Below are 19,439 nucleotides of genomic sequence, written 5' to 3' on the forward strand. Positions count from 1 at the left end.
GTTATGGCCATATGTCAAATGTGGATATAGTACAACTGAAGAAATTAGGCAGATAGTGGGAAGAGCATATACAAAAATAAAGTCTGTTTTCACTAATCATATTGATGGTGGTTGCATTAGTATTGTATTCTGAGGCCATTGTGTGCCTAATATAGGATAGAGCAAATAAATAATCATGAGCTGTTCTAATTCTGTCATCCTCTTTGTCCTTGAGAAACAGCATTCTTCTCAGCATGGAACACACACACATTTACATACACAGGCACATACATGTAATATCAGTTCTCAGCTAATAGGAATCAGAGCTTCTGAGAGAAGTGGTGGATTCCAGGTCTGTGTCGGTAAATGTACAGAATAAACCTGGAACTTCTTGTCAGTCCAGATAGTAAGAAAACTATCAGATTACTAGGGTCATATCAAGAGGACTTAGGAGTGAACTGAAGAGCTCCCACTAGACAAAGATAGGATAATTTGAACTTCAAAAAAACCCAATAATTTCAGCAGAATGAAACTTATCAAGTGTGCTTAAAAGCCATGAGTTTGTGATGATATGTTTTTTAAAATCTGGTCTCTTTAGAAGGGTAGTAGGAAACCATTTCATTATCTGGAAAACTGGCAAAAAAAAGGAAGAAATCAAGCATATGATTCTTTGAATCATATGAACTGTACCGCTGGGTAACCAAATAAGAGATGAGAAAAAGCATCTTTTTTATTACAACAAATAAAGGAAAAAGAAATAAGATAATTATCATTTGACAATCCCCAGTGAATTAATGGATTTAGGCATTGAGCCTCAATGGCTGTTAACATCAAAAAAGATAAACAACCAGATACCGTGGCCCTCCTGATGAAACAACACACCACCAGCTCTATAGTCTTGCCAAAGCAATTGAAGCAGAGTCTCACCAAGCCTCTTAATCCAACTACTGACCTGCAGGAAATATAAAGGGCAGAGGAACACTTTGAACTGCATCATGAATGTTCAAACAGCAAAATGCAGACTGAGGGAAACTCTACAACCTGGATTCTTCAACAGATAAATTGTTAGGAAAAGAAATGAGAGAGAATCTGTAGATTAAAAGGCATATTACACATTGTAAATGGGCAAAACTAAACTGTAGAGTCTAAGGATGCACATTTGAATGAAAAGACTTTTTTTTTATAAGTGTGAAGAAGTGATTGCTAGTAGAAGTCAGGGTAATGGCTACTTACGAGAGGAGGGAGGGGGTTCTCATTGGGATGGGCCACATGGAAGGGGCTCCTGGGATGGCTGCCAGAATTGCTGTTTCTTGACCTGGGTGGTGTTCACCTTATAGTAATTGTATGTATTTGTTTTGTGTGGTTTTCTGTGTTTTATTTTACAATAAAAAAGGTGAAAGCATTGATAGATCTGAAACACAGTAGCTTTTCCATGATAAATATTGGGTAAGTGTTATTTTTTATATTAATGTACACATGACAGTGATATAATGGCATTGTAATGGAAAACTTTATTCAAAGAACCTTGTAACAGCCTAAAAGGCTTTCATGTGAATTGGTTGTATTGATCTTTTCTATATAACAGCATTAAAAAAAAGTCAGATTTCAAGGGCAAAATGTCCCAGCTCTTTCCAAGAAATAGTAAATGTTACAATACGTTATCTGGATTTATCAGCTCCAGTACCTCAAATGTTCATCAGCTATACTTTTGTTCTAATATCTGTACAGTAGAATGGATATTGTAAAAGTTCACATGGACTCATTTGAAGTACATCACTTGGTGGGGATGGTTGAAATACATACATAGCCCTTTCCTCAGCATTGTGTTTAAAGAATAAATATGCATATATAGTATATTGGTGAATATAAAGCATAAATATATATGTAAATATCATATCTATATCCATAGCATGTGTGTGTGCACACATATCCATACACACTGTTTTTTCATCTAGGGGATCTGATGACAAATGGGTCTATGAAAGACAGTTTAGCAGCCTTAAACATTACAAATGAATAAATTTCTTTGAGATCTGTAAGATCATTACATAATTTGATCTATAAACAATTTTTTTGTGTTACCGATGTTGGCGTAAGCATAAAGTCCTCAATTTTTGCCAGATTGCAGTCCCTTTCTTGTGTCCTGTCATTGACATGGCTCCCTGAAAGGCCGAATGTGGATAAGTGTTTGAGGAACACACACAATAAGGGTTTTGCTGTCATCATATTCTCTCCATAACCAAAATGTCACCTACTCCTCTCCTCTCAGAATCTTTAAAGATCCAGTCTGCTGTAAGGATTTGAGATTCCTATTGCTGAGCCTTCGAAGGGCCTTATATACAGACTGGGCAGCCTGCTCCCCTGGCTACCTCTGGTTCTATTTTATTTTAATGCAGTTTAATGTAGAGTCTCCAGCCAGTTCAGAATGTGTTAGTGTTTTAGATAAAGGCAAAGTACAGTGAGCTCCCTCGACTGTTTTCTGGGGAAGTAAGAAAGACCTGCATTTAACTAAAGCACGTCCTACGAAGATAGAGCCATTTTGGGGAGCGGTTTACAACTTTTATCTTCCCTTGTACGTCACTGAGCTTCCTAGTGTCCAGCGAAATGTTGGCATTCCCAGTACAGACCCAGTTGGGTCTGAGGTCCAGTTCTGCTTTTGACTTCAGGGAATCCTCCCCAACTCCAGGGGTCCCTGCTAACCAAACAGTTGGGAATCCAGGATGCCTTTCTGATCCGATGCACATGAGCAAGGCTGAGGTCCCAGACCAGCAGAATAGATTCTCCAAATTTCCTCTCTCTTTGTTATCTTGAGTGCTCACAGGGCAAGCTCTGGGCCAAGTGGTGGAGTCACAATGTCTTTAGTTTGCCATCCTCTCCATCAGTGGCCTCTTCTTGACCTTCCTGGGCACACACGTGCGCTTGCAAACTCTACATACACATATACTCTGCATCACACCTTTGTTGGTTGACTCATCCTTTAAGGGCCTACCCCCAGCTAAGGATGTCAGAGACTGAGCTGTATTTTGACAAGGCCTTTCTAGAGATAGTGCCTTCCCAAGGGGTGGATGGAAATTTTAAGACTGTGGCAGGCTGGATGGGGGGTGGGGTGGAATGGAGGTATATTTTTGAATAAAGAGATTCTTGGGTGTTTTTCCCCCCAGAAAGAAGGGAAGCTGCCTATTATGGATCCACAATTTCTTATCCAAAAGCCTGAGGCCAAATTAGTTACAGAATTCAGAATTGGGTATAGTATAGCAATACCAGAATTGGGGATAGTTGTCGGGTCCGCCGCCAGCCGACCCGAACAGCCCTAGCCTCGTTCCTTTCGGTGGGTGAGCGAATGGCCTGGGATTCCCCTTTCCCTCCGGTCCCCTTTGGAAGGAGATGGGGGAAGAGAGCCGTGAAGAGAGGTGAGCACAGCCGCCGGCCCCAAAAACAGCCTGGTTAAAGGACACGCTGCGGGGGTTCTGTCAAGCAGTTCCGTTTATTACCACACAAGCACTTGCTTTTAAAGGCAAATGGGGAAGGGAGGTTTTTTATATAATCTTATCAGCCTAAAGGTCAAGAGAGCATGCATCCTGTCTCAATGCCTAGCTATTGCAACCTGGAGCGCAGAAGCGCGTATTTGGCCAATAAGGGCTAAGGCAAGGTTCCCGCAGACACCCCCACCCTACTTCCTCCCTGCACCATCTTAGGCTGCCACATTAATACGCCCTTGTGGGCCCATAATGGTGCTGCTTGTAATGTCACTGAAGGTGGCATTAGTTTTTAAAGCCTGACAGATAGTATGCCAGAATTAGGGATAGCATAGCAAGATGTACCTTACAATAACATACCAATCTGATGCCCTGCCCAATAATTAGACACATTGATAGTCACGTGAAGTGAGATGATTATTGTCAGTTTATTAGGATGTACCACAAAATAAGTTTCAGTTGGGTCAGATTTTCTGGCAAAATAACTTCTGGTTGTTGAAGCTTTTAGGATTTCAGAATCACAGGTAAGGAATTCTGCACTTGCAATTTTTAACAATACTTCATACTTACTGAGCACTTAGAGGCACTATGCCAGGCACTGTGCTAAGGGAGCACTTTATACATATAGACTCATTTACACCTGTCAACAGCCCTATGAAGTAGGAATTATTAGTATCCCCTACTTCATTGATTCCTACTAAATCTTCCTTAAAACACCATCAAGTGACTACCATGTGCCAAGGAAAAGGAACAAAAAGTCTGTATATCCCCCACCTGAGGTTGCTCCCAGTCATGTGAGGGGGACAGATGGGTGCACAGACAGCAGAGCACATGGGCTTTGGGAACAGAGGAAGTGGCCCTCTGCCTGTGCACCAGGGAAGGCTTTCCACGCAGGTGCTGGTCAGCCCTGTCCTCCAGGCAGAGGAGGAAGCCAGCCTCAAGAGAACTGGGGAGGTCATTCCAGCTACTTATTAATAATAAACCCACTAGCTCAAGGTCAGCAGTTATCAAAGGCTTTTGAGACCAAAGCTTAACCACAGATCCCTGTGGTCCTTCATTTTGTTTTCTTTAAAGCAGCCCTCTCTTCTTTCATCTATTTTAGAGCACCCATCTCGGCTTTCACGCAAGACAACATCTATGAAGTTCAGCCCCCAAGAGTAGACAAAAAATCTACAGAGATCTTCCAAGCGCACATCCAGGCCAGTCAAGGTATCGTGCAGCCCCTAGGAAAAGAGGACACCGCTGTGTACCGAGAGTACATCAGAAACAGATACCTGTGAGGAGAGTGCCACTCCGCGTGGTGGCTCTGAGGGGACCAAGAAAGCCACATTTGATTAGGTTGTAATGTGTTTTGTCTCATCTTAAAAAGTTAATTTCTGAAAAAGTCCTTTGCATCTGAAGCTTTTCCTTCCTTTTCTAACTCATAAATTACAAATTATAGGTAATAAAGAAATGACTGAATATTTTGCTGTTGTTGCCTTCATTTTATTTTAGAAATACTTTTACAAGTGGGGTCACTGTAGTATCACACCATCACATTAAAAAATTAACAGGTATTTATTGAGCACCTCCTGTGTGCTAGATACTATAGCAAGGTCTAGGAATATCACAGAAAACAAAACAGGCCAAAAAATTCCTCTTTTGTGAGGAATAAGGGCAAAGTATTTTTCATACCCTTATCCGTGAAGGCAAAGTATTTTTCTTTATCGTTAACATTTAAATTTTTTTTTCTGATGGTTTTTATGTTAATTTTGTGTTTTGGTTAAAAAAAATCATATTACCCTGAAAGCCCTAAGAGAGGAAATAAACTCCAAAATATTTATGGATAAAGAGACAAGATATCAAAAAAGTGCTCTTCAGTGGTTTAGGAAAAAAGAACAAATGATAAGTAAATCGAGCAAAATATTGTAATTGGTAAATCTGGGTAAAAAGTAAACAGTAGTTCTTTAAACTATTCTTGCAATTTTCTGTAAGTATAGAATTACATCAAAACGAAGTGTTAAAATTGTTCTGAATGACTTTTTGTGGTGCGACTGGGCACGTGCACAGAGGGTTTGTTCTCTGTGTAGTCAAACACTAACGTGGACAACTTTCTGCATTTTTTAAAACAGTTTAACACAAATTATTTAATCTCATTATGTCTATGCTTTTATTACAAATTGCCTCAGTTCTCTCTCCCCATGAATAACATAAAACCAAGCCAAATGGGAGAAGGAAAACTGATCAGCCAGAATGACCTGTAGTGTATTGCCAAACCTGAGATTCTGGGATTCTAGGGAAGATTTTATATTGCAAATAAAGGTTATATGCCCATTTAACATATGTTTTTGATTGATGCCATCATGAAATCAAGGTTAGAGAATGACAAAATAATAGGTATGAGGAATTTTGTGTTGGTGCAGTTTAGCTATTTTCCACAATAGCTTGCTGCTGTGTGGGGGATCTATTCTAACCAAGTCAAGGAATAATCCCAAATTGCTGCAGAGGTGCCAATTATAGATCAGACACTGATCTTCATTTTTAAAATTTATTTTTAACATGCCTTCTAGAGGTCCGCCTACTAATGATAAGAATGAACTTTATACTAAGTTCTTTGAGAAGATCTAGAATCCAGATCTTCTTTCATAACCTATCTGAGCTTAGCTTTCTCTAGCTCTAAAATGAAGATGATAATTTGTTTTGTTAGCTTACTGTGAAGGTTAAAGATAATGTATGTAAAACAAATAGTCATGGTTCCTGGCATGTAAATGATGCTCAGTCAATGGTAGCTGCTGTTGACGACAGTGGTGATTGGTGGTGGTGGCAGTGATGGTGTTGTTACTACCAACACCCTGATGTTCTCAATTTAAGGCAGCTACGTGTGTCCTCAGAGTTAACATGATTTTGATATAGCAAGATGGTATCTGAACTATTAATTTTGCCATTAATTTTGGTTACTTCAACTCTAGCAATGCGAGGAAGGCCTTACAAATTGATAACAAAGTAGACATAACATTTAACTTCTAGAAAGAGGTTAATAACCTCAAGGAGTATGTAAACAAAGTGAATGTATATCTGAAAGCACTAAAATGCTAATATGTCGTAGAAAACAGAGGCTACTCTCATTTCTAGACCCAAAGGGGAGAAATATGTAATGGTTAAGAGCATGAGCTTTGGCCCCCATTACTTACTAGGAGCTATGGGATTTTGAACAATCACTTAGTGTCTCTAAACTTCAATTTTCTCATATACTGTAGAGAGTTGTTGAGAGAAAGAAACAAGATAATTCCTGGAAAGCACTGGGAATAGTGTCTACCACACAGTAAATATTGACTAAATGTTAGCTTTAGAAGATCACTTTACAAGTGTGTAATCACTTGCTAACCTGGTACCTGAGCTCCATCTTGGAATAAGTTCATATATTCACGTTCACCATGCCCTAGTCACTGAAAGAAGCCTTCCTAGTTCAGCTTGGAATTGTAGATATTAATTCTCTAAATAAACAATTTAAATGAACCTTGACACATAGTAAATCATAAATTGAAAATCTAGTAGGTCATAAATTGGTCATAAATTGAAATGACTTGAAATGACCAGATCCTACAAAATAAAATTCTGTTGACCAATTTATCAAACCCGAGAGCAAAGCATTCACATTAAAACAACAATGTGAACCTCCTAGGTATATGTGTGATGGTGGTGGGGGACATGCTTTCTCAAAGGCACTTCGTGTAAATCTAGCCACCCTGTGGAGGAAGTCCTGTCTCATTTTGTCAAAGCTGGATGTGCTTCAGTCGTGGTTGGGCCTTTCCAACTTGCACACTGCCAGCTGTGCTGTTGGGAAGACTGGACATATCTATTGCACAAATGGTACTGGCATGAAAGATCACTCTCTCGTCATGAGGCGAGATTCATATGACTGTGTTCTGTCCTTGGGAGAGTTGAATCTTAGATTTTGTGGATCCAAATTGAAATTACTTTATGTGAAGTCTCTTTTTCCATAGAAAAGTGACTCCTCTCAGAATTCAAATAGACTTTGTTCTCCACTTATGCATGCCACTTGAAAATGAGAGGCCAACTTTAGTTAAAGTCAAAAGTTATCCTGATTCTTATTATATATTTCACAGGAAAGCTTTTTTCAGTGAGTTTTCTCCTTCCTAGAGTTTAACTGATGCTGACTCAGAATGTTTTTTCCTTCTGAAAAATAATGTGCCTCCCAGTTGTCCTCACATGTGCCTTTGGGGTTAGCTGGTCAGAACGAAATTGCTTAGAGTGGCCAGAGAAGGAGAAGATGTTCTAGTGTCCCAAACATGCTTTTTCCTGAAATCACGTTTTGCTGTTTTAAAATCAGTTCAAAGACATTCTCTTTTTCTGGTTTGCCCCACTAGCAATTTTTATTTCTTCTGTTGAGATAAGTAACGCTTCTCGAAATCTCTCTGGTCTGACAACTGATAGAGATAACTGATGATTGTTATGGTTAAAGGGTCTCTTTATTGAAGGAAGAAGGATCTATTTTACTTACTGAGACTTATTACTCTCTCCTTGGAAGAAGTGATGAATTATCCTGGAAAGTGCACATGTTCTGATGTGTTCCTAGAATAGGTCAGCTTTTTCTATCTGCAAGTGGACAGCTTTCTTCAATAGGCTCTTGAGTCCCCTTTTCCATTTCAGAAGTTGGAGGGCCATTTACTAATAAAGAATATGAAGCTTCCATTTAACTCCTGCTATCCACAAACAAAATATTTTTGTGAGTTCATTTCTTTGATACATTCATTTGAGTGGACTCCAATGTAATTGCCATCCAACTGGTAAATAAAAATTGTAGTCTGAATTGATACTCAGTGGTTAAAGGATTTTTTTTTTTTTACAAAGAAAATTATAACACTAAACCACTTACATTAGTTTATAGAGAAAGATAAGGGCTGGGAAATAGGGTTTGCTAAACTAGACAGCAGCCAAGACACTGGTCAAAAGCAAGGGAAACATGGCATGGGTAATGGGGGAGAAGAACCACAAATACTGTGACCTCAAGGCTACTTGCAAAAGCAAGAAGAGTGCCTCCATCTGCATTTTTTTCGCTGCTGGGAAGCAAATAATTCCAGCACTCTCCTGACACTATTATTTTTTCCTTTTAAAATAGGAATTTTAACGTAGGAACAAAGTTGTCCTCTCTTCCCTTATCTGCTCCCCACCCCCATCGTTGTACTTTAGAGATGGTTGGACTGGCGATTAAATTTGGTCTCAAGGTGGCAGACTGTCTAAGACAGACACATCCCAAAGATCCTGCACTCAGGGAACAACGGCGTCATGACATCACTTGTGGCTACAGCAGCTGGATAAGTCTCTGTGTGGTTTCCTCTGGAGAAGGGGTATGCGATTAAATTTGTATGTGGGCATCTATGGCTTATGTTAAAAAAAAGACTTTTTTTGTCTTTTGTGGGAAGGAAGAAGGCTTGTGTGTGTGCTGGGCAGCTAAGGGTTCAAGTGTATGCCTGCTGCTTCTCCAGGGAGTGCCCTTTGTCCACACCATTTTCCATGATCCCTTCCTCTGACCCGGAGTCATTATGTCAGGGCAGGAGAGTGAGATGAAACTTCCTCTCCTCCTTTCCTCCTTTTCCCCTTCCTTTTTTTGGATTTGTTGAGCATCAGCAGTGTGCTGGGAGCCATGCTAGCTGCCGGAGTTTAATGGAGTTTAAGGGTGAACAAAATTTCCTAGCCCTAAAGAGCCTGCAGCATAGTGGGAAAGACAGATGTGTAAACAATCTAATACAAAATGATTTCTCATGATCAGCGGCTCTGCACAAAGCCCCTGGGGCTCCAGGGAGGGTGTAACTCACTTTCTAGGGTAATAAGGAAAAATTTTACTAAACTTGGTTTTAAGAGAATGAGTAGAAACTTGACACATGAGAGTAACAGGGAGGGCATTGGAAATCAGGAATGTAGCCTGAAAGTCATCAGGTATTTCTGGACACGGGGATGGCAATGGAAAGAGAGAGATGATGGGCAGGGAAAGGTCAGGAAATAATACTAGAAAGATAGGTCAGCTGGGTTTGCAAAGGACCTGATATGTAACACAGTGGTTCTCAAACGGGGCTCTCAGAACCCCTTCACAATCTTAAAAATTATTAAAGACCCTCAAAGAGCTTTTGTTTACATGGATCCTATTTATCAATATTTGTCACGTTTAGAAATTGAAACATAACTTTTTGAATACGTATTAATTTAAAAAGAACAGTAATAAACCCATCATGTGTTAACAAAAATAGCATATTTTTATGAAAAGTAACTTTTCCAAAACAAATAATTTAATGAAAATTGGTATTATTTTACATTTTCAAATCTTTTTAACATCTGTTTAATGGAAGACGGCTAGATTCTTGTATTTTATTCTGCATTCAGTCTGTTTTGATATGTTGTTTTGGTTGAAGCATATGAAGAAAATCCATCTTTGCACAGATATGAAGTTGGAAAAAGGAGGGAGTATTTTAATAGCCTTTTTAGATCACTGTGGCTATTATTTCTTACTACACCAAAACTCAACAAGTGACAGATTCTAAAAGGTCAATAGCATTGTGGAATCTGAAACTGTATCAATAAACTTTTCAGTCTATGACATGATTTTATAATACCACACATTGCTAATTTGGAAAATATTGGTTCACCAAGTTAGGCAATCTTCCAAATATTGATACATTCATTTATAGCCAACTGTTCTAGTAAAGCATTTAAACATTGGGAAGCTGCCAAGTTCATAGTGGTAGATACAAGTTTTCCAAAATTGTAATGTTTGCTTGAAAGCTCAAATTGTATTATTGGCAACAAATACTGCCAGTTTTCCTTGTAATGATAGGAAAGCTCACTTTGTCCATTTTCAAGAAAAAGTCTGCCAAATACCCAAGTCCAAACAACTATAGTTTGTCCAAAAATTGCTCTTTTTAAGTAAAAGTCATCTTCCATGTAAAAGTGGCTAGTTCAGCTCACAGCTCAACCAATTGCAATATTCCTTAAGACAACCATTATTCTTGGGTAGGCAGCTGAAGCTCTGCAAGCATACTTGCCACTTCATCATATAGAATATTTTAACAGACTGTACTCAGGGTAGAGATTTAATAATATTAATTTTTGCTGTCATATCAAGGACATTCTTAAGTAAACCTGGTTGTTTCCTGAGAGTGTGAGGTGGTGAAGCACTCTGTACTACCAATATAGTTTGGTGTCCCTGCCTTGTTATGGGCTAAGTCTCCAGTAGCCTCACCCTCATTGCATTTGCACGATACAAGTATCAACACAATGAAAAAGACACGTAATATCTTAATATCATTATGAAAATAGTTTTGACCTGGCAGACTCACTGAATGGGTCTCAGGAACTCCCATGGGTGTGCCAGCCATATTTTGAGAACCACTATGCTAAAGGATTACAGACTTAGGGTGTTAACTCGTAGAAATTGGAACCCATCTTGAAGGGTCTTGAAGGGAGTGCCTGGGTTGGACACACTCTCCTCTGGGTGCTCCCAGCAGCCTGGATTCTTACAGCACTTATCACACTGTGTGTAGCAGTATGTTTACATGTCTATCTCTCAAGAAGACTGAGCAGCTTGAGAGCAGAGACTAAGTCGCAGCCATCTTTGTCTCCCCAGCCCGGCACCCACCTAGCTGGCACTCAATGAGTGCTGCTGAGTGAATGCTCTCAGGATGACTCTGGCAGCATAGGGACTCTGTGGGATGTCAGGACCAGTAAGAGATTTGAATCATCCAAATTTGAATCATCCTCTTGCCTTTGAGTGTCTAACCCACTTAGAAAGATGTTAATGCATCCCTATTTTAAAAGATGGACTGCCCCTTCCTTAACCCCTCACTTTCCCACCTGTTGTGTGCCTATATCTGCTACCACCAGGGGTTTTCTGAGTACAGGCGAAATGCCTTTTCTTTACTGACAAAAGAGATTTATGTCAATATAAAATTTGCTTTTATTTATCACATCTAAACAAATCAGCTAGAGCAGAACCTTAATTCTTTGGATTTGGTCACTGAAATATAATAAAAATTATATTTATAATGTTGGAAATTCTCAACAATGTACTTTTACATCCTTATTTATTTACTTCTTCTTTTTTTTTTTTACCGGTAAGGGGATCGCAACCCTTGGCTCAGTGTCGTCTGCACCACGCTCACCCAGTGAGCACACCAGCCATCCCTATATAGGATACGAACCCGCGGCCTTGGTGCTAATAGCACTGCACTCCCCCGAGTGAGCCAGGGGGCTGGCCCTTTATTTATTTACTTTTGATTGCTTTTTTTTTAGCAGGGGAAGGTAGACTATAGATTATACTAATGTGCTTTTGTATTTTTTACTCTTTACTTAACTGTGGAGAATAGTGGTGTAACTCTGCCCTTCCAGACAAACTAGCTATAGAGGTCTGTTTTTTTCCAAGAGACATGGAAAGTAATTTTGTTAAGTTTGGCTCTGCCTTAATAAAATCTAATGCCTCTGAAAAATAAATTTGAGAAAAGATACCACACGTTGGCAAATCACATGTGATTAAAAAACCCTTTATGAATCTCTCATCCCTGATTATGAAGTCATCTTTAATTCAGTTCAATAAAACATTTAATTTTCTCTGTATCTGCAGAGAGAGAAATTCACAGGTCAGCTTGTTCATAGAAACATTTAGTAAATGGAAGTATACGACCTTTCCAGTCATGGTTTTGGGTCAATTAAGCTTGTGTAAAAATTCCATTTTATCTTTTTCTCTTGAAATTTTTAGGGATAGAATTAAATCAAATGTCTCTATAAACCTTCTGAGAGTCTTCTGCATTAAAAAAAAAAAAAAAATATATATATATATATATATATATATATATATATATATATATATATATATATATATATATATATATATAAAACTGTCGATTCAGGAAACTCAGATTATTACCTATATTAAGGACTCCTGTTTGACATACTAACTAGGGTGAGTTTATTATTGTTATTTTTTAATAAAATCAACTTGCTGAGGGTTGGCAGCCATGGCGAGGGGGCTCCTCTGAATCTTCTCTTGGGTCAGAAACGGCTATGGGTGAAATTGCCCTACACCCGCACTTACACAGGGGACTTAATGTCCGCCTGGGGTTAGGACCAATCTAGGGCTATATGAAGACTTTTTTGTCTTTAGAAGTGGCACTAATATCCTTATGCCCTGGAATGTGATTATTTTTGATTCACAATCTTGGCCCAGGGGGAGGGAGCAGTTTCAAAAGTTTCCAGTTGGGCTTCCCCAATCCGAGAGCTCTTAACTCGCAGTCCAAGGATCCAATGAGGAGGTGACTCCAGCTGAAGTCACCAGCTCCAATTATACACTCAGGGTCTGAGAAAATGGCCACCACAGACCCAGTGGCCCACAGTGAGCTGGACCACGGCCCGGACCCCAGTGTGAAATGGTCCCTGTGAGCTCTCTCTAACAGGGGGCCATGATGTGTCAGTGTCAACTCAGATCTGCATCTAGTAATCAGTTAATTTGCAGGATTTAGAGTCAGAAGACCCAGGTTCAAATTCCTGGACCAGCATTTGGTGAACAAGGGACTTTCAGTGATGTTCAACCTCTGTCCGCCTCATTTTCTGTTTCTATTAAATGGCCCAGGATATGACTTTTAGCGTAGTATGGATCTCATTTGAATTATTGTGAAGATTAAATGAACATCTCATGTAAAGAGTTCAGAAGACTTTCAAGTACTTTTATATGCTAGTATTATTACTAAGAAACTAAAGACTGTTTGAAATTCCCCAGCTGGGGAGTACTTAGCTGAAAGTTTCAGACGTCTGCTAAAATTAGGCAGTCTTCTATGTCTCAGCACCTAGTTCTTCTCTGATTTGGAGGAAAAGAGGAGAAGCAGCAGTGAGGAGGTGGCAAGAGGTCAAGAAGAGCCCCTGATCTCAGGAAAGGTTTTAATCACAGTACTAACAATCAAGAAGGCTGCACAGCACTTTTCATACAGGAGGGGTCCTGTCTCATGCACATGGCCCTAGGGCATCTGTAAACTCCTGGCGATTGGCAGTGCCCTTGTGTAGCAGTGCACCCCACTCCTGGGACATATACCCAAGGAAAGCAGGGCCTAGAATGGTTCTTTCAACCATGAAAGGGGGTCCAAACCGCTTGCTGGACTATAAAATATAAATATAAATATAAACAAGGGTACAGATCTGCTAAGACTGGAATTCGTAAAAACTTTATGAGCTCAGGAGGGCAGTCTAAACTGGACGGGAGGGCATCCTGGGAAAAGGACCTGATTGGATGGCCTGATCCACGTACCTAGCAAAGTGGAGAACTTTCATTCACCACAATTCCAGGATGGCAAATTCTCACTGGGAAAATCATAGAGAAAGACTTCACATGGTGGGGAAGATCACGTGATGGGGCAATTGTGCATGAGCACCGAGGCCTGGCAGGGGAGAAGATGGGAGAGCATCAGGGCAAGGAAGTCCCCACTGGAGAAGGTGGTAAGGAGAGAGGGAGTGTGAGACAGAGTGAGAGAGGCATCCAAAAAGGACTGCCAGGGATGGAGACTGCAGTGGGATTTGACTGGCTTTTAAGTGTGCTCGTGGGTTTTTTAAAACATAAATATGTTTACAGATGCGTGTATATGTATTTGGAGGAGGGATCTGGACTGCTGGGCTTTGTAATGTGGCACATACTGAGACTGGTCCTCAAGGTGTCCCAGTTGTGTTTGGGTTACACACATGTGCCCCAAAGCCTGGCACAGTGACAGGGGCTGATGATGCCAGTGGAGCCAATGAGTGGGGAGCTCACGCTGGAAGTCTATGTGACTCAGAGCTATCGGCAAATCCCTAGACTAGAAGCCGGGTGGACAGTTGCTGTTCTCCCAGTGCCGATGGGGCAGCACTATCCCCGTGTCTCCTCAGCCACACCGCACAGCAGATGCCACCCCTCTTATCACAGCAGTTGAAGGCTGCCTCTCTGACCAGAGCAAGTAGACACTGCGCCCTTGATGCAGCAGCATCCAGAACCACAGGAGAGAGTCACTCTGGGACAGCCAGAGCGAAGTGACCCTGAGACTTTGTCTCAGCTGAAAGCATGTAGTAGGGAGGGGTGAGGGTGTTTTCCAGTCTTCAGAATGCAGCCCACCCCTGGGACCCTCTCCACAAAAAGCTGTTCTCTCTACCGAGAAGTTAGAAAGAGGTGAATGGGAGAGAGGATCCCCTGACCTCAGCAAACATGTCAAGATGCCAACTCCAAGGGACACCAAGTGCACATGAATAAAAGGGACTTTTCTTTGTTGGGAGCAAGGGCAGGGGCAACCCAGAAACTGAGTAACTGGTGGAAGCCGATAGGATCAGTGAAGTTCCTCACAATGTCGAGCCGAGCTTGGAGTCACATACACCAGTGGGGAGAGCAGGGACACCGTACCACAGTATGCTTCACCCGACTCTTCAGAGAACATTTCATTTCCATTAGAAAAAATCCTTTGGGTAGGATTGACAATGAGCTGGTCTGGTGCCCAGAAAAAAACCCATATGTGAAGATCCTTAGGTAATTTTTAAATGACATGTTTTAAGCTCTCTTTTTAGCAACTGAAATCCAATTGAACTGGTGGGTTTACCTCCAGTTCGAGAAACATTTGTTGAGTACTTCTTGAGTCCCAGGCATGCTCGGCTACAAACCTCAAAATGCAAGTCCATGCTGGATCTGCACTAGCAGGAGCAGGAAAGTGGTGGCTGGCACCGTCTGACAGCTGCTCATTGTTACAGGAAGGGAGGGGGGCAGGCAGAGCCCCAGCCGCCAGATAGACTCCTCAGGGCCTGTAAAGAAAGTGGGATCAGGGCTTTTGATTATCTTGTGACTGTCCCATTTAAAACATGTCAACTCCATGAGTTTTTTTTTTTTCTTCCAAATTTTATTTTATTTTGTCAATATACAATGTGGTTGATTATTGTGGCCCATTACCGAAGCCTCCCTCCTTTCCTCCTCTCCCCTCTCCCTCCAAACAATCTCTTTTCTGTTCACTTGTCATATAAACTTCAAGTAATTGTAATTGTTGTGTCTTCTTCCCTCCCCCCCCTGGGTTTTTTTTTTTTGTGTGTGTGTATTTATTTATTTTTAGCTCCCACAAATAAGTGAGAACATGTGATATTTCTCTTTCTGTGCCTGACTAGTTTCATTTAATATAATTTTCTCTAGGCCCATCCATGTCATTGCAAATGGCAGTATTTCATTTTTTTTTTTTTAGTATTCCATTGTGTAGATATACCACATTTTCCATATCCACTCATCTGATGATGGACATTTGGGCTGGTTCCAACTCTTGGCTATTGTAAAGAGTGCTGCGATGAACATTGGGGAACAGGTATACCTTTGACTTGGTGATTTCCATTCCTCTGGGTATATTCCCAACAGTGGGATAGCTGGGTCATATGGTAGATCTATCTGCAATTGTTTGAGGAACCTCCATACCATTTTCCATAGAGGCTGCACCATTTTGCAGTCCCACCAAAAATGTATGAGAGTTCCTTTTTCTCCGCAACCTCGCCAGCATTTATCGCTCAGGGTCTTTTGGATTTTAGCCATCCTAACAGGGGTTAGATGGTATCTCAGTGTGGTTTTGATTTGCATTTCCCAGATGCTGAGTGATGTTGAGCATTTTTTCAAATGTCTGTTGGCCATTCATATATCTTCCTTAGAGAAATGCCTATTTAGCTCTTTTGCCCATTTTTTAATTGGGTTGCTTGTTTTTTTCTTGTAAAGTTGTTTGAGTTCCTTATATATTCTGGATATTAATTCTTTGTCAGATGTATATTTTGCAAATATTCTCTCCCACTCTGTTGGTTGTCTTTTAACTCTGTTAATTGTTTCTTTTGCTGTGCAGCTTTTTAGTTTGATATGATCCCATTTGTTTATTTTTCCTTTGGTTGCCCATGCTTTTGGGGTCATATTAATGAAGTCTGTGTCCAGTCCTACTTCCTGAAGTGTTTCTCCTATGTTTTCTTTAAGAAGTTTTATCATTTCAGGGTGTATATTTAATTCTTTAATCCATTTTGAGTTGAATTTAGTATATGTTGAAAGGTATGGGTCTAGTTTCATTCTCCTGCATATGGATATCCAGTTATCCCAGCACCATTTGCTGAAGAGACAGTCTCTTCCCCAGTGCATAGGCTTGGTGCTTTTGTCAAAGATCAGCTGGCTGTAGGTGTGTGGGTTGATTTCTGGATCCTCTATTCTATTCCATTGATCAGTGTGTCTGTTTTTATGCCATATCATGCTGTTTTGTTTATTATAGCTTTGTAGTATAGTTTAAAGTCAGGTATTGTAATGAAACCTATAAAGCAGTTAATTTGTATGCGGTAGTGCACAAGGTTGGTTTCAAAGTAAAAAGTACCAACGTATTTGAAAAAACAGGTGTACATTCCTAAATATGAAGGTTTCCGATTGGAACTCCTGGACCAGCAATGTTAGTTGTTTATTTATTTGGCAAAGATGTTTATGAAATAGCATGTTGTAAACATTGAAACATCACATTGTACCCCATATATATATGCAATTATTATTTGTCAATTAGACATAAAATTTAAACAAAAAAGTGAAACCTATAATGGGGCAAATATTTCTTGTGGAAGAATATACAGTAGAACTTCCTTCTTCTATTAAAAAGCAGCATTCTCAGGAGCACATTAGAATGGAGAGCTCTGTCCAACCTTCACATGGTGGGGATTGCTGGGCTGACCCTCTGTCTCAGACAAAGACCACAAAACAAAGCAAAGAAAACTGCAGAAATTTGGAGCCCTTGTGCCCGTATTTGGCTGGTAGAAGCATCACTAACAAGCAACTTGCCCTGAGAATTAGACAAACCTGGAGCCCCCTGAGTAACTCCTCAGACTTAGAAGTGAGCTGCAAGTCTCCACATTTCCCGAGATAAGCACTCTCAGGGGCTCTCTGTGCCCACAACTTTCTGCCTGGATTGCCTTCCGCCCCAACAAGTGCTTTGACTTGTTGGTTCCACAACCCCATCCTCTGGGCTTTGACCTTAGTCTTCCTGACCACACAACCACCAGCCTTCTGTGTCACCCTCCCATCTCAAGAGGTCCCTACCCTCCTCCAACTGAGACTACCCCCACCCCAAGACTATGAGAAAATGGCTGCTTAACCAATATTAGTGCATTCATTTACTCCTTGGCTTAAGTACATCTCCAGTTAATTCACTCAACAAACAAACAAAAAAAATTGGTGCGTCTTCTTGCTTGTAGGCTGGGTACAAGCATACATCAGCTGGAGAGTTAGGCAGGGTCTGGGTCTCCTCAAGTATGTCTGCCAGCTACCAAACTTGACACATGGCAAAGTGGGACCATTATGGGATTAGATATGAACGCCTACTACATACCAGGCTCTTTGCTAGAGATTGAGAACACACTGGCAAGTGAAACATGGCTCCTTCCCTCAAGGAGTTTACAGTCTGGTGGGAAAGACAGGCAAGAAAATGGTACTTCAGGTCCACAGTGGTGTCATTGAATTAGTCAGGGTTGTCCAGAGAAATAGAACCAACAGGAGACTCATACGTGTATAAAGATTTATATATAAAGATGTATATGTATAAACATATATATATGTATAAAGAGGTTTAATATAAGGTATTGGTTCATGTGATTATGATGGCAGGCAAGTCCCCAAATCTGCACGGTGAGTCAGCAAGTTGGAGAGCCAGGAGAACTGAAGGTTTAGTTCTAGCCCAAGCCTGAAGGCCTGAGGACCAAGGGAGCCAATGGTGTAGTTCCTGTCCAAAGGCCAGCAGGCTCAAGACCCAGGAACAGTCAAGGTTTCAGTTCAAGTTCAAAGGCAAGAAAAAAGCCAATGCCTCAGTCTGAAGGCTGTCAGGCAGGAAGAATTCTCTCTTACTCACAGGAGGGTCAGCCTTTTCATCCCATTCAGGCCTTCAAATGATTGGATGAGGTCCATCCACATTAGGGAAAGCAATCTGCTGTGCTCAGTCTACTGATTCAAATGTTAATCTCATCTAGAAATACCCCCACAGACACACCCAGAAAAATGTTTGACAAGATTTCTGGGCACCCTGTGGCCAAGTCAAGTTGACACATAAAATTAACGATCACAGTCGTGATATGTGGTGCGTCCAGGCCATCATGGGAGCACACAGGAAGGCACCTAGGCCAGCAGGACTTTGCTGATAGGGAAGAAATAAAACTCAAAATTAATCAAGGTTTTGTGTGGACACATTATCCAGAGCTTCTCAATTGGTATGCAGGAATCCCTTCACAGATGTGTTCTCAATTCCTAACTGGTGTGTAGAACTCATTTAACTGCTGCTCAGTGCAGGTAAGAGGTGAGAAGTGAAGGAGTCTCCTCCAGAGAAAGGACGCTGCATACTGGACTGTAGGAGAGCTTGGTCCCAGAGTATAGGGGAGGTTGCCCAGGCAGCAACCATTCTGTTCTGACAGCCAGACTGTGCTGAAGGGCATGATGGGAATAGAACAATCACTATGCTGTACCATGGTAAGGTTTGTGTTGCAAAACTTGTTGACTGGTTTGCATTGTCTTCATCTTTCAATACCTTCACATATGTCAGCAAACATTTTGGTATTAAAAGAATGCTGGGATCCACAAAAAATTGAGGATTGCTGCATTATATTGTAAAGCACAGAGAAGCAAAGGTCATTTTCAGCTTCCAACATTATTAACAATGAACCATCTGGTCTGAGCCCATTATGTGTGTCTTCCTTGCTTTGAGAAGGTAAAAGCTCACCCAGTGAAAGAATTCAGGAAAACTTTTTCTTTTACTGTAAATGACAAAATCATTTCCCTACCCACTTTTTTGAAAGATTGTTTTCATTATGAGAGTTTGACTTCATTCCTACCTTCTGAAGGAAGGCAAAGGAAACATTAACAAGTTCTTTGGCACTGCAGGCAACAAATTATCAACAAAAGCTTTCAAGGCAAGAGTCCTGTGCAAACATAATAAATGGCCACAGCCTTCTTGCAAGTTG

The 19,439-nt window shown here is 40.7% G+C and overlaps 1 protein-coding gene across 2 annotated transcripts in view; it reads left to right on the forward strand.

The window, feature by feature from the left end:
* FIG4 (FIG4 phosphoinositide 5-phosphatase) overlaps positions 1-4,861 on the forward strand; it is a 109,302-nt gene extending 104,441 nt beyond the window's left edge. For both annotated transcript variants that reach the window (XM_063096678.1, XM_063096680.1), the window contains exon 23: positions 4,558-4,861. In XM_063096678.1, coding sequence (XP_062952748.1) covers positions 4,558-4,735 — 178 coding nt within the window. In that variant the 3' untranslated portion in view covers positions 4,736-4,861. The remainder of the gene's footprint in view (positions 1-4,557) is intronic.
* The last annotated feature ends 14,578 nt before the right edge of the window (positions 4,862-19,439 follow it).

Source organism: Cynocephalus volans, chromosome 5 (genome assembly GCF_027409185.1).
Source record: "Cynocephalus volans isolate mCynVol1 chromosome 5, mCynVol1.pri, whole genome shotgun sequence".
NCBI lineage: Eukaryota > Metazoa > Chordata > Mammalia > Dermoptera > Cynocephalidae > Cynocephalus > Cynocephalus volans.